The sequence below is a fragment of the Cricetulus griseus genome, chromosome 6 (genome assembly GCF_003668045.3).
Source record: "Cricetulus griseus strain 17A/GY chromosome 6, alternate assembly CriGri-PICRH-1.0, whole genome shotgun sequence".
Lineage (NCBI taxonomy): Eukaryota > Metazoa > Chordata > Mammalia > Rodentia > Cricetidae > Cricetulus > Cricetulus griseus.
Window position 1 is genome coordinate 74,605,170 of NC_048599.1, and position 14,908 is coordinate 74,620,077.

A 14,908-nucleotide genomic window follows, 5' to 3' on the forward strand; every position below is an offset into this window, starting at 1 on the left:
CTGTGATTTTGCTTTTCATATCCACACACTCAGAATCTTCCTGAGAGTTGGAGAGATGCGTAACTTGGAGGAGACTGTTAGCGTCTGGGGTTGGAATAAACTTTCAGCGGGGTTGGCAGAGGCTCCTCCTCAACTCTGCCAAGCAGCTCAATGCTGAGCAGTACTGGAGCCCTGGATTTGGATCTTTGGGTCTCATTACTCAGTCTCAAATGTCCTGCGTGCACTCACAGTGATTATTGCTAGAGCTTCAGTCTCATGATCATTACAGACAGTGCTTCCTCGTGTAGTAATTATTTTAAACTCCTCTGTGGTTCAACAACTGCCTGGTTTTTCTGTGTCTTGCTCTGTTGATCACATGCTCTCTTGGCTCTCCTAGCATGCTCATATTGCTGACCTAGTCCGTAAGAAATGTCTTTTTCAGATGTTAGAAACCTGCTGCAAATCAGATGTTATACCCAAGTAAAGAATAATTTCATGTTTTCCTTATGAGGAACTAATGATTTCTGAAGTTCTGCAGTTTTTTCCCTAAAGCATTTGATCTGAAGTTAAGTGGGGGAACACTGCCTGAGACTTGGGTAACGGTGGGATTATGATGAAGCTTGTGACTGCTGACTAGGAGAAAGAATCAGCACTTGCAGTGAAGCATTTTCTGGGGTAGTTTGTGATTCTCTTCAAATTAGCAAAGGATCAGAAAAGCAGAGGTGAGGCAGTTGAGTGACTCAGAAACTCACATGCCAAAGCAAATTTGTACAGAGTTCTTTAAAGGTTGTTGGAATTTAAATGAGAATGAAAAAATAGTTCATTATTTTATTCTTTTTCTTTATGGCCGGAGTTTATTGTGTGTGCATCTAAGAAGTATTTGAAAAGTTGCTTAGTCTAGTCTCTTCTCCCATTGCTCCAACAGAAACACTGGGGCCAGGTCCCACTTGAAATAGAGCATTTTTGACTCTTAAAGCACTGGTGATTAATATATAATACAAATACATACATACATACATACATACATACATACATACACACACACACACACACACACACACACACACACACACACACACACACACGTACGTACGTACGTACGTACGTGCGCTCACAGCGCTGGAGCAGCAGGGAAGGCTGGCAGCAGCTCTCCCTGCTGACAAACACAGGTTTCTTTGGTCTGTTTCTGCCTTTCCCCAATCTGATCCACATGTTCCCTTGTTACGTTTGCCAGGTGCCTGAAGTGCCATGTTCTCTTCCCAGGGCTCTGGGTGTGTACCTTTTTGCCTGGTTCATTGCCCTTTGCACTTGTCCACTTGAGGAGCTGTCCTCTTATTCCAGGAAGCTTCTTTTCCCTTCTAGAAACTGAGTTAGGTGACTCTGCTGAATATTCTCAGGGCATTCTGACTTCTTACCCTGCTATCATCTCCAGTTGATTTTCCCTAGGTGTACAGGGAGCTTCTTGGGGTAAGAAGTTCAAAAAACAAACAAACAAACAAACAAACAAACAAAAAAACCCTGCTCTAGCTTCCCACTGCAGCATCCTCAATGGATAAACATGTTTTCAATAAATATTTGTTGGCCAGAACCTTCCCTTTGGGGATAGATGAGGTAGGGACCTTTTGGGTGTTCAGTAAATACCATCTAACAACTAAGTTTACTTCATTAAAATATTTACTATTGGTAGTCCTGGGCTTCTGGGTCTGAGGTAAAACCTCCTGGTTGTTCATTCTGATATACAGTTAAGTTTCCATACATTGAATTTTCATGGCATATTTATTAATGCTTTAGGTTTTCTCTTACTGTATTGGCCAGTTAATATCTCTGCTGCATACAGCTGGGGACTATATGTGAGGAGGTATGCTTATATATCTCGTATTTTTCTGCCCCTGCGTTTTTCATTAAGTTTTGGTTTGGGGTCTGTCTCTTTGGTTTTTTGTTTATTTGTTTTGTTATTGTTTTTGTTTTTTTTTTCTTTTTTTGTTTTTTGAGACAGGGTTTCTCTGTGGCTTTGGAGGCTGTCCTGGAACTAGCTCTTGTAGACCAGACTGGCCTCGAACTCACAGAGGTCCACCTGCCTCTGCCTCCCAAGTGCTGGGATTAAAGGCATGCGCCACCACTGCCTGGCTGGGTCTGTCTCTTATATGCCACATTTGCAAAGATTTTAGTTTTGTGTTCATTTTGATAATCTGCCTGTAAGAGATGGTTTTAATTCATTTATGCTTATTGTGATTACACTGGGCTGATTTCTGTAATTTTTAAAACATTTCTGTTTTATTTCTGTTTTTATTTCTTCTTATATGCCCATTTTCTAATAGATAATTATTTTGTTGTTTTCTATTTTTCCTGAGTTTTGAATCCTGTAGATTTTATTTATATTTTTAATCCTTAAATTTTGCCAGTTGGATCTAGAATTAATTGTTCTTTTTTTTTTTTCTAACTCTACCAAGTGGTGAGCACAGTTAGCGCTCACTGAACCTTCCCTTTATCTAGCCTTTTATCTCTTGGAGTTTATTTTTACTTTTTAAAATCCTCAAGTGCTTCATTTTAATTGGGCAATGAGTATTAGTGCCTTCTGTGGTAACTTTCTTGTGTCCATCTGTCCTGCTTGTGTCCATCTGCCATTTGTGTCTGCTTTTCCTGAACTACATTTTGTAAGAGCTCCTTAAAGTAATCACTATTAGTAAATTTTCCTACACTTTCTGTCCCTAAAAATACTTGACAGTTCATTCTTAATTTTGGTTTGGCTGCGTCTAAGATTACAGACGATTTTTTCCTTCGGTGTGAATGTTACTTCCTTGTCCTCTGACCGTGCAGCTGCTGAAGTCTGCTCTCAGTCTGTCATTCCACTGAGGTAATCTATTTTTTTTCTCTGATAGCTTTTTAAAATGTTTTTTCTATTGTTCATAGTGTACAAGTGTGCAGTCTCTCTGGTTATCAAATGTGGATTCATGTATATACAATCTAATACACTTTTGTTTCCTGCTGAATATTTCATCAAAGTAAAGCATATATAAAATTGAAGCCCATTTAATTTTTATGTATACATATTCCCTTGTTCCGAGCCTCCCTCCATGCCACAAGACTCCTTTATGTACCCATACCCGTTCTAGTCAGTCCAGCCATTCACAATCTTCACCCTGACACCCGTCTAGTACTAGGAACGTCTCTTCTCACCTGCTTCCCAACGGTCCTCTAGCCACGCTGCCTGAAACTCCTGAGAAAACCATCGGCCTCAGACTGTCACTCACCTGCTTTCTCCTTTAATTTTCTGTTTGCCCTTATTTATTACTGTCAGTGCCTCCTTCATTACCATGCTTTTGCTGTGTCTCGTTGGTGCCTTAGTTCAGTGGCTTGAGTTCTTTCCACAATTTTTAATTTTTTTCCTTGACACTATTTTGTTTCATTTCTGTAATTTTTAAAAATCCCTAGTGTTTGTAATAGCTATTTTACCTCAAAATATTTATTTGAAAATATTTGCTATAGTGTCTTTTCTAAAATTCAGTTTCTGTTCCAATTATTAATTGTGTATTTTGTTTTCATGATACTAGATTTCGTGCTTGAGAACCTTGTTTTGTGATTTGCTTTTGAGTGGACAGTTTTTTTGTTGTTTCCATGTCTTTCCTCCTGCTTGTTCCCCACATGCTGGGTTTTGTTCATGTTTTGTCTTCAGGAGTAGCTTGCCATAGCTCACGTTGTTGAGAGCTTTCAGTCCTCCCATTTCGTACCCTTCAGCTCCTGAGGAAAGTCATAGTCTGTCAACAGCCTTGGTTGCTCATCCTGCAGCCCCACAGCATCCCTTTCCATGCTTCTCAGCCCAGAACCCTGCAAGTCTGCAGTGCTGGCTTCTGGCCATATTTTGAGTTTCATCTCTTTTCTGTTGCATAGAAATGTATTTTATTTTCTGTTTATGCTTTTTATGCTTTGTTTACTCATGCTATGTAGTGCTATCAGGGTTTCCGAATTTACCCTAAAGTGTTAGCCAAAAAGTATTAAATTGATAAAATGTCTCTCTTAATGGACTAGTCAAATTGTGCTTTAAAAAAAAGGGAAGGTCACCTGAGAGGAAGAGGGATCAGGACTCCAAGGCTATCATTGTCTACTCAAGCTTAGCATAGACGACATGAGACTTCATTTCAAAAAGAGAAAATAAAAATAAACAGACATAGAATCTTGATCCTAGAGAAGAAATGCGTTTGTTATTATCTCTATAGATATGAATTCATTTTTAATATCTGGTCTAGATTTGTAATCATTTTTATTATAGCAAATATACTTAGTATAGAGCTTTTAGAAGACACAAGATGTCCACATGAGCCATGAGTTGAATGCATGTATACACACATACACACACTAAATAATAAATACAATGTAAGTTTAAATTTTTCCAAAAAGCAGAATAACAAAACAAGCCTGATTTTGTTTTTTTTTAGGTGAAGCTGTGAGTGCTGGAGACTCATTATGTGAAATTGAGACGGACAAGGCTGTGGTCACCTTAGATGCAAACGACGATGGCATCTTAGCCAAAATAGTGGTAAGACGTGACTGTCTTTCTTTATGTAAATTCCTTACATAAAATCCCTTCTGTTTGTCTTGGTATTTACTGTATAATATATTTTAAAATCACATGTACAATGTTTTAGTGCCAAAATTTAGTAATTGCTCTTTTCCCCTAGATTTTTTTGTCATGTATGTGATGGTTTTAGGATAGAATTTTAGACCATTTATACAAAAGCAAATATAACTTAACTGGCTCAAAGCTGTGGGTGGGTGAAGCATGGCTTTTGGGCTGTGCCATGTGCTTACTGTAGAGCCCATCAGCATGTCTCTACAGCAGACAGTATGGTGAGACTGTGGGCAGCACAGTCACTGCCAGTTGATAGTAACTGAAAGGTGCTGCCAGTTCTGCATGACGTGTAACGAGGAGCAAATTCATTTTGTTGGAGTCTTTGTCTTAGAATGTGAAGTGGGGAAGATTAAGTGAGAAAATACATAAATGTTCACTACAGAATTCCAGTAGTACTGCTGTATGTATCAGTGCCACTGTTTACTTGGTTCTTGGTAACTCTTAGTGCATGTCATATTGGCTGATCGTGACTGGGCAATGAGTATCCATTTTGCCCTCTACCACTTGAACTGCACAAGCAAGCTGCCTCTCTGTTGGCCTTCTTTGTTGATGGGTGTTTGGGTCTGAGACCCCCGTTCATCTCTAGGTGAAACTTAGGTATAACCTGGCTTTTGTCTGTTCTGTTCACATACACAGTACTTTAGGATTTTATACTCTAGTGTCATATAGACCTTCTTTTTGTCATTTGTGTTTCCTACTATAAAATAATCTTTGTTGGCTTAGTTTTCCTAGCCTTTGATGTTTTATTCTTAACACTGTAGTATTTCCAACATTCATTTCTTGCTATGTATGTTATCAGCATCTCAGTTAAAACACAGCGATGAACATAGAGTTAATGCACTTGAAGGAAATGTGAATTAAAGGGTAAATACTTTTGTGCCTTTATAACTGGAAAAATCCATACTGAAAGTAGTTTGCTTAATAATTTTATGGTGTTTTGCAAAAGAAAAAAAAAAAACATTGCTTGGTTTACCATATGCCTCAAACTCAACTACATTTTCCAGTGTGTGCTTTTGGCAGCCTGTTCTTGGCTGCAGCTCTTGATTGTTTGGCTGCATAAGTCTTCCATGATAATAGCATTTTCCACTTAACTGCTCCGTAATGCATTTCAAATTGCTAGCCATTCCAATGGGTCAGTAGTGTCTGTTTTTCTAGTCCTAATGCCCTGAACAGAGGTGGGAAATGGAGGCCGTTAGCAGCTGCTTTAGTGACAGCTATTTTTCCACCAGAGGGAGGATATACATAGATTTAGGCCTTTGTGATTTTGGTAGCGTCCTAATGCTTTCTGAGTAATGGGAAGAGTAACAGTATATTGCTGCCTGTGTGCAGTTTTACCAGGCAAATGGGAACAGAAGCCATTAAGGTGATATTTCTAGTCCTATTTTCCTTCCACCCTTCTCTGTCCAAGCAAGAGCTGTGTCTTTGCTTTTCATTATGGGATAGTGCTCACATTAGTGAATATAATAAAATGATTTGCTAGGAGATGGTTGAGATTATTAAAGGTAAGGGTACTAGTAAATACATCCTGCAGCTATTATCACTAAAGCAGTAGTGTGTAGTTGGAAGTCATAGTTTTGACAAGATTACAAAGTATAACTTGTTCACTCTTGGTAATGTAATTCCTTGGTCACTGGGAAATTTCTGAGTTCTTTTGTCACATAATCTTATCTTTGTAAGCAGTGTTATAACTTTTGTATCTAAATTACATTGAAATGTAAAATATTTATTACATTTTAATTAGAACCAGGAGATACTTAAATGTTCCTAATATGTTAATTAAGAATAAATATTGTTGTGTGAATAGTTTTGTGGCCTAGTTCCAATTTATTTCATTTAGTACAAGGGCTTTTAAATTTTCCTTTGAGTCATAGTAAGTTGTGCAGGAAATTTTAATTATTATACGCATAGATCAATTTGTCAGCTTAGTCTTCAGGTTAGTATTCAGAGGACTGGGATGACATATTAAAAAGGTTTATTAGAAGTTCTCTGATGCTGCTTCCACAATATTTAGTCTCCAATGGCAAACATTACATATATACATATAATCCAAATATACAACTACACTTTCCAGTTTTTTGAAATTAAAAAATGTATGCTTATTCAGTATGTATACTTGTATGTGTACATACATGAGCACTTGCTGTGATGCTTATGTGGCAGTCAAAGGACTACTTGTAGAAGGTGGGTTTCTCCATATGAGTTCTGGGGATCATACTTAGAGCACAAGCTTGGCTGTGTCTCTACTCAGCCATCTCACTGATTCCATTGGTAGTTTTCCATAGTAGTCAATCTTTATTTAAGAATGTGTGTATGTATGTACAACACTGCCACCAGTTGTGGTGGTGCATGGCTGTAATCCTAGCACTTGGGAGGCAAAGGCAGGAGGATCAGACATTCAAAGTCATAGTTGCCTACATAGCTTGTTAGAAGCCAGGCTAGATAGGCTATATGAAACCCTGTCTTAAAACAAAGTTCCATGAACTGTAAAGCAATTAAGAAAAGACTTGATCATCTAGATATTATAAAGAACTGAACAGTTATTCTCGGCATTGTTTACATTCTACAGTGTCAGCTGTTTCTCTAATGCCATGGCATTGCCATTTTCCATTATTTTTCAGTTAAGCTTTGTTATGTTACTCCCTCCTGTTTTCATTAAATTGCCCAGTTACCTTCATAAGTGCATATTAGGACGTGAAGGCTTATACTTAGAATTTGAACCCGTGTAGATCTCTGTAGATCATATTGTAATTATGAAAGCGCCCTCTCAAAAGCTCAGAGAAAATTCTACCAAGTGGAGGATATTCTCAGTTCTAATCTTTTTTCAAAGTGATACAGTTTGAGGGTGTCCTTTTGTAGTTAAAAACTTGGTCAATTATGGCCACACTGGCACCAACTTGAGATGACAGGAGGCAGCAATGCACAAACAGTGTGGTGCTGATCTAAGTCATGCCGCCATCTATGGTCAGTTCACTTAAATCCTAGCTGTGGCATCCTGACCAAGTTGTAACCTTGGGCTTCAGGCTCCTCATCTGTTTATTGGGATACTAATTTACCTCTTGGGTTTTCAGGTGCATTGAACGTATCAATAGAACCTTGCCTGGCACTGGGAAGGCAGGCAGCTATTACTTGGATTTAGTGTCTCTTCTTCTACATTTTAGCTGTCATTGATGTGCTTTCTTCTTTGTACTTCTTATATTTCGTCCTTTTGAGTGTATATATAAACTAAGAAGGTAATACTGAGGTGTAAGAGCTGTTTAAAACTGTAAAGAGACCCTGAGCCAATATATCTGTTATGTGACTCAACTCCTCTGTACCAACTGCTGTTTGAACTTCAAAAGTCAGTTCAATTTTAAAAGAATAAAAATATTTAAATAATTACTTGGCTTACTGGTTATTTTGTAATGCCAAAAATCAAAAAAATAGTATTTATCATTAGCTTTCCTCACTTAAAAAATTAACAACATGAAGCATACAATGGAAAAGAACGGATATATATCACTCTACAATCGACTATATAACAAAACTTAAAGAAAAGAATGATCATAACAGTTCCACTTAATGCTGTTAAAATCTTGAAACGAACTTTAGACATTCCCTATTCCCTTAACGCAGTAAGAAGTCTTTTCCAGGCATGCCAGTTTGATGCATTTACTTCGGTTGCTGCTAGCAAATAGTTACTAGCTGACTGTAATGTGTCCCTGTCATTATGCTAGGGTATGTGGGGAGTTATTTGTATGCTTTGTAGTAAGTGAAACAGAAAGTGAGGTGTCAGTTTCAGGGTTAGGATGTTGTCCAAGTCACTTTCCAGAAATCTATTTATATTCTGAAGTGGAAGTCTTCCCCTAAATTGCTTGTTATTAGAATCTTAGCCTTTTTTGTTTTGTGAGGTTTCTTGGGGGAGGGGAAGTTTTTGGTTTTTTGGGAGGGATTGTAAGTAGACATTGATTTTTATCTGGTTCAGTTTTGAAAGGAAGTGTACTTCATAACACTGTTGTTTTGTTGTCTTTTTAATTAGTTGCTTTTTGATATTCAGTTAACAATTCATCAGCAGGTAGGAGAAGAAAAGATACAAACCCATTATAATTTTTACTCATCTTTTTTAAAAAGAAAAGGTGGGGCTGGAGAGATGGCTCCCTATTAAGAATACTTGTTGTTCTTGCTGAGGACCCAAGTTCAGTTCCCAACATCCACATGGTGGCTTCCAGTCATCCATAATTGCAGATGCAATGGATCCTGTAATGGGAGTCTGTCACACCTGGTTCCGAAGTCCTTTAGTCCTACATAAACACGCTGATGATTATATTAACTATAAACTGTTAGGCCGATGGCTCAGAATTCTTATTGGCTAGCTCTCTCTTAATCATTAACCCATTTCTATTAATCTGTGTATCTCTACATGGTCTTGGCTTACTGGAGAATGGCCAGGCATCCTGTCTTCCTGGTGGCTACATGGCGTCTCCCTGTTGACTCACTCACTGCCTTCCTCTTCCCAGCATTCTCCTAGTCTGGTAGCCCCACCTATACTTCCTGCCTGGCTACTGACCAATCAGTGTTTTATTAAACCAGTAAGAGAAACATAATATTCACAGCATACAGGAGGACATTTCCCCATCATCTCCTCTTTTCTAAATAAAAAGAAAGGTTTTAATTTTAACATAGTAAAATTATATATAACAAAACAGTTATCAAGCAAGAACTATAGTTACAATACTTAGTCCATTAACATTTGGCAAAATTTAAAGAAAATATTCTATTTTCTATCTGTGTGAGTTTTATGTGTACCTTATCTTTTATCATAACTAAGGAAAACCATAACCATAACAATCTGTCTTCAAGTCCATCAAAGACCTCTGAAGGATAATATGTAAACTCTAGAGTTAACAGACATCTCACTGCCTGGACAGTCACCCAAAGTTCTTTTTTTTTTTTTTTCCTTTTTTGGTTGGGGCATCTATCTCCAGCCTATAGGCCTAGAGTGTTGTGCAGACTTCTCAGTGAAGCAGGAAGGAGGAGGAAATCTTAAAGGAATAGCATTGTCTTACACTACCAAAACTATTCAATATTGTCCTCTTTTAATAAATTAATTGCTGTTGGCATGTTTAAAATATTTTTGTCTTAAAGAAGTCTTTATCTAATTTAGATTTTTAGTTGACAGATACTATCTGAAAACTGTCTTATTAGTTAGGACACCACTGTGTCACTGATGCATTCATGAAAAACTCATGATACATTTCCTGGGTTTTTAAGTAGATATTCCAGGAAAGATTTAAGTAATAGAGAAAGACATAACCTATCCTTAAATTAACCAGAATCATTAACTAGCTTTATCTTCATAATGGGACACTTTCTCCCCACAGACTAAATTTACTGGGAAAATCTTACTTAAAATTATATTCTAGTAGATAGGACTAATTTGGATAATTTAATCCCTTAGGAGCTGTTAAAATTCTGAAACTATTGTAAAAACTAGTGAAGATAAGTAACTGACATCTCTAACCACAGCCTCCATGGATGTGAATTAGTAGACATCAAAGAAGTAAGGGAAGCTCTGGTTTTGAAGGCTGTAAGCAAAGGGCCTGGGTCTCGCTCATTTCCAGAGGCAGCATTAGTACTGGAAGAGGAGGAGGAATGAGAGGGTGCAGGGGCCAGAAGGTGGCAGTCTTTCTCACACGTGCAGAATTAGTGACTTTCTGTGATCCTGGGTCTTTCCATTTTTAACCATTATTTATTTTTATAAATAGGTTGAAGAAGGGGCTAAAAATATAAAGCTGGGTTCACTCATTGGCTTGATGGTTGAAGAAGGAGAAGATTGGAAACATGTGGAAATTCCCAAAGATGTCGGTGCTCCACCTCCAGTTTCAAAACCACCTCCAGTTTCAAAACCAGCAGTGCCACCTCAGCCCTCTCCACAGCCACAGATTTCGAGCCCTGCCAGGAAGGAACACACAGAAGGAACACCTCGGTGAGTGTGCACGTATGTTCAAATCAAACATGATTATTATCATGTAAAAATGGTTAGGATTGTTTTGAGGTTTGAAATCGGTATCCTATTCCAAGCATTATCATTGGGATTTGCTGGTCTTCCACTTTTTCCTCTTAGGACAATGTAACAATGATTATTTTACATCCTTCTTCATTTGATGTTAGTGAATACCTGTTTTGTTTGGGCCCCCTAAAAGCCTTGCTTGCCCAATATAGAATAAAATTACAGAATGACACTCATGAGACCAAGCTTCATTTTTTCTGTTCCCATTCACAGAATTCTAATTACTAAAATGTGAATTCTGGTCTCCAGAGTATAATTCATATGAGATAGAATTGTCATTTTAGCATGTGTTCCTGTTCAAATAGTTCTGTATTTGAGATCCTGACAGGAGTAGATTTTTTCCCCCAACCATCCTGTGATAGAACAGATCCTTGTGAACATTGTCCCTGCCTCACCAGTACCAGTGTTGAGCAATATGCACCTCTACACTGGGCTTTTATGTGGGTACTGGGGATCCAAACTCAGGTGCTCATGGCTCAGCCCCGGCATCACTGTGTACAAAGCATGCTGTGATGATTTGATCAAAAAGTACAGTAATGATCGGATCTGGGTATTCACTAATGATTTTTCAGTTCCTCTTACCACAGAGTAGTTCTGAGTTCCATGCCCAGGCTCCCTGTGTTCACCTCTCTGACTTGTAATAGTCAGAAGCCATGTCACCTGTGTTGTGCCTCACAGTCCTCTCTGCATTACAGAGATAACACTGTGTGTGCTCTGTCTAGCTAAGACTAGCCATGATTAGACACTCTGATGAATATGCCGTGACCTGTTAAAACCACCTGACCCATGGAACTACACAGTATTGACCACACTATGACTTTTCAAAATTGCTTTGCAGTCAATCAGTTTTATCTTCCAGAAAAAAAATAAAAAAATTTCAGAATCCTGAAAAATCTAACAAAGACTTAGTAGCATGAGAGCCTTTCACCTGGGTCTATTTCTCCAAAATTCTAGGGAGCATCACAGTTGACCCCCTCTATTTGCTTCTTTTAAACCATCTGACCCAGCTTGTTTTACTTCATTTGTCTGAGTACATAGACATTTACAGTACACTTATCAGCTATAGGACAGGACCGTGTACCTCAGCTCTTTGCCTGTAAAATCAGTAGAGTTTTCTGCTGGGTGTGTTCATATTTATACCAAGAACTTGAAAACATGCATCAAAAGTACAATTCTGAAACAGCAGAACAATCTAATTCGAAGTAGAAGGGCTTAGAGCTACTTCTTCCAGTGCTGAGGTGGCTGGTAGACACATGAAAATGGACTCTACCACTATGTGACACCACTGCACACCTAGAAAGATGTCTGCTTTCAGATACCCCAGAGTATAGCAATTATGTGTGGATTCTCTGGAGCCCTCGAACACATACGAGTGAGGATGTAAAGTCAAAAGGCTGCTGTGGAAAACTCCATGGCAGGTCCTCAGAACATCTCAAGGAGGATTTCTCTATCATCCAGCAACTTCTGATACTCCGGGATCTGTACACAGAAGAATCAGAAGCAATGATTCAGTGTTTTTGAATCTGTGTTCATGTATTCTTCACAGTAGTAGAAACAACTCATACTTCCAAAATGCTATGTATGTGAACTGAAGCATTTAGCCTGGAAAGGAAAGATAATCCAATACATACTAACTAGTACATAAATGAACCTTGAAGCCATTAGACAAACCAGCCACAAAAGGACAAATACTATATTTTTCTTTTTACATTCATGAAGACTTGACTGGGAGGGACAGTAGGACAGGGGATCCCAAATCAGAGGAATGAAGAGTTACTGTTGAGTGGGTGCAGAGCTGGCATTTGGGAAGATGAGAGAATCCAGCAATAGATGGCAATGGTGCTTACACAGCAGTGTACTTGCACTCAAAGCTGCTCCATTACATACTGAAAAGTGCTTGGAGTAGAAATTTAGCTTATGGTTGTACTGTGCTAAGTATATGAAGGAGCACCATGGTTGGTTCCCTCTTGGTGTCAGTGATGCAGAGCCATACGACATGTAATCAGTCAAATTGGGTGCTCTTTCTCCTAGTGAATGTTTACCCTTATTTAAAGATTATTTGAATTGGTAACTACTTACTGCTTTACAAAAGTGTCTTGACAATAAAATAGATTGATATAGATTAATTTATGTGACTGTGACCATCTTTGAGAGTCACTTTAGCTTCAGTGTTAAGATTTTACTTTCTAATTATCAGCAAAACTGTTGACATTTAGATCTATTTGAATCAATGTGTTAATTAGTTTCATTCATCTTCATGTTTTTATTCTTAGGTTTCGCTTAAGTCCAGCTGCCCGAAACATTCTGGAAAAACATTCATTGGATGCCAGCCAGGGCACAGCCACAGGCCCTCGAGGGATCTTCACTAAAGAGTATGTGTGTGGTTTTGTAATCATCAATCCCTTCACTATCTTGTTCTGAAAAGATTTGAAGAGCTTATTCTGTGTTGAAATTTAAAATGTGGTACACTGTTCTCGTGTGGTTTTAATTGCTTTTGTTAGTGTAAATTATGATCTATGCAAGGATTGTTTTCTCAATAATTGTACCATTATTAAGAAATAGGTCTAATTTAGTAACTAAGCCACATTCTTAGAACTAGTGATAATGTCGAAAATGAGAGCACAGAGCAGAGAAATGTACTTCAACTGGTTATAAAATCATCACCAATCCCATTTAAATTTCCCAGATATGGCAATATACTTTTTAAAATAATTTAATCCTTCGATCTTCAGACTGTTTACTTTTTCCAGAGGTGTCTCCATCTGCAGTCAATTCTCTTTGGAGATTTCCTTTTCTCTTTCATTGATCTGTCTGAGTTGATACCATTTTAATTACAAATGTTTTACAGTATGCTTTAAAATCTGATATACACATCAGATTTCCTTTGTTCATTTTTTTTCAACAAAATAGCTGTATTGGTATATCCTCCTCCTGAATGTAAAACAGTTCTTAGGGTTCTGTGGACTGGGGGAAGAACATGATCATTTATGAGATGTGTTGAATTAGCTAAGACATGACCTCTATATGTGAACAACTTTCCACTCAAGAAATTGGTGCATCTTTGCTTAAAATTGTCTATTAATTAAGAGTCTATTAATACAGATGAGCCTTTCTCTAATAGGACTTAGCCTAATAAAGGTACAACAAAGGCTAATCAAATGGGCTTACGACCACATGTAAAGTCACCAATAGAAATGTGTGCACCTTTGCTGTTGGCAGTTGCTGAATATTTGGGACAGAGTTCACATTTTTAGAATTGTGATAATTCTAAGCTTAGTGAATATTGATTGGAAATGATGATGTTGTTGATTGGAAATGATGATGTTGCCTAGAATTTTTATAAATTTAGGTAGAGCAAATAGAAAAAAAGTGGTGGTCTGGCCCAGGGACTGGTCTGTTTTTCACTAGCTTATATCTTAATTTTGTTACTCACTCTCCAGTCTGTACCTTAGTAGAACTCTGCAAAAATGGACTAAGATGCTGGGTGGTAATGACTTTTATCCCAGCACTTGGGAGGCAGAAGCAGGTGGATCTATGTGAGTTCAAGGCTAGCCTGGTCTACAAATTGAGTTCCAAGACAGGCTCCAAAGCTACACAGAGAAATCCTGTTTCAAAAAGCCAAACCAAAGGGGGTGGGGGGAGACACACTAAGACAATAATCATAAGACAGATTTTCCTTGTCTGTTATCTGAGGGATAGGATAAAGTGCCTGTTTAATTCATTAACCACTGAAGATTTGAAGAAATGCAAAATAATTATAGCTATACCTGAGAAGGATCAACATGGCAAGTTTGTGCAGTATAAATTGCAACAGATAAGGGCCTCTGAGGTAAGGGGATCAGTTGAGGTAGAGAAAATCAAGTGGCGCAGGCAGGAGGTAATGAATACTGCCCTTCACATGGTTGGAAGTCATGCAAAAGACATCTGGGATCCTGTTCTGGGTAATTGAAATCTTGGCTCCAGAAGTAGATTGGATAAGGGGTTTGAGGAAGAGCTCACCTTAGCAGAGTAACTGATGTCTAAGCTTATTGTCAGCACTGAGAAGCCTTCTAGGGATCAGATGATGAAGATGAAGGAGATAGTTTGAGTAGATCATGAAGCAGTGGTTGTCATAGAGACAGCTGCATCATTTAGAAGACTAAATTTCTGTGGTAGGATATTGGGAAATGGTCCACAAGTCAAGGAATATAGGGTCCGAGGAAAGGTTCCTGAACCTGGTGACTAGGTACCCTTTGGGAAAGCAGCTTCATAGTAGG

At 38.2% G+C, this 14,908-nt stretch overlaps 1 protein-coding gene across 5 annotated transcripts in view; it reads left to right on the forward strand.

The window, feature by feature from the left end:
- The window catches only part of Pdhx (pyruvate dehydrogenase complex component X), a 58,292-nt gene that overhangs the window by 24,121 nt on the left and 19,263 nt on the right, over positions 1-14,908 (forward strand). For all 5 annotated transcript variants that reach the window (XM_027422371.2, XM_027422372.2, XM_027422374.2 and 2 more), the window contains 3 exons: positions 4,413-4,513; positions 10,348-10,568; positions 12,926-13,024. In XM_027422371.2, the coding sequence (XP_027278172.1) occupies positions 4,413-4,513; positions 10,348-10,568; positions 12,926-13,024 (421 nt within the window). The remainder of the gene's footprint in view (positions 1-4,412; positions 4,514-10,347; positions 10,569-12,925; positions 13,025-14,908) is intronic.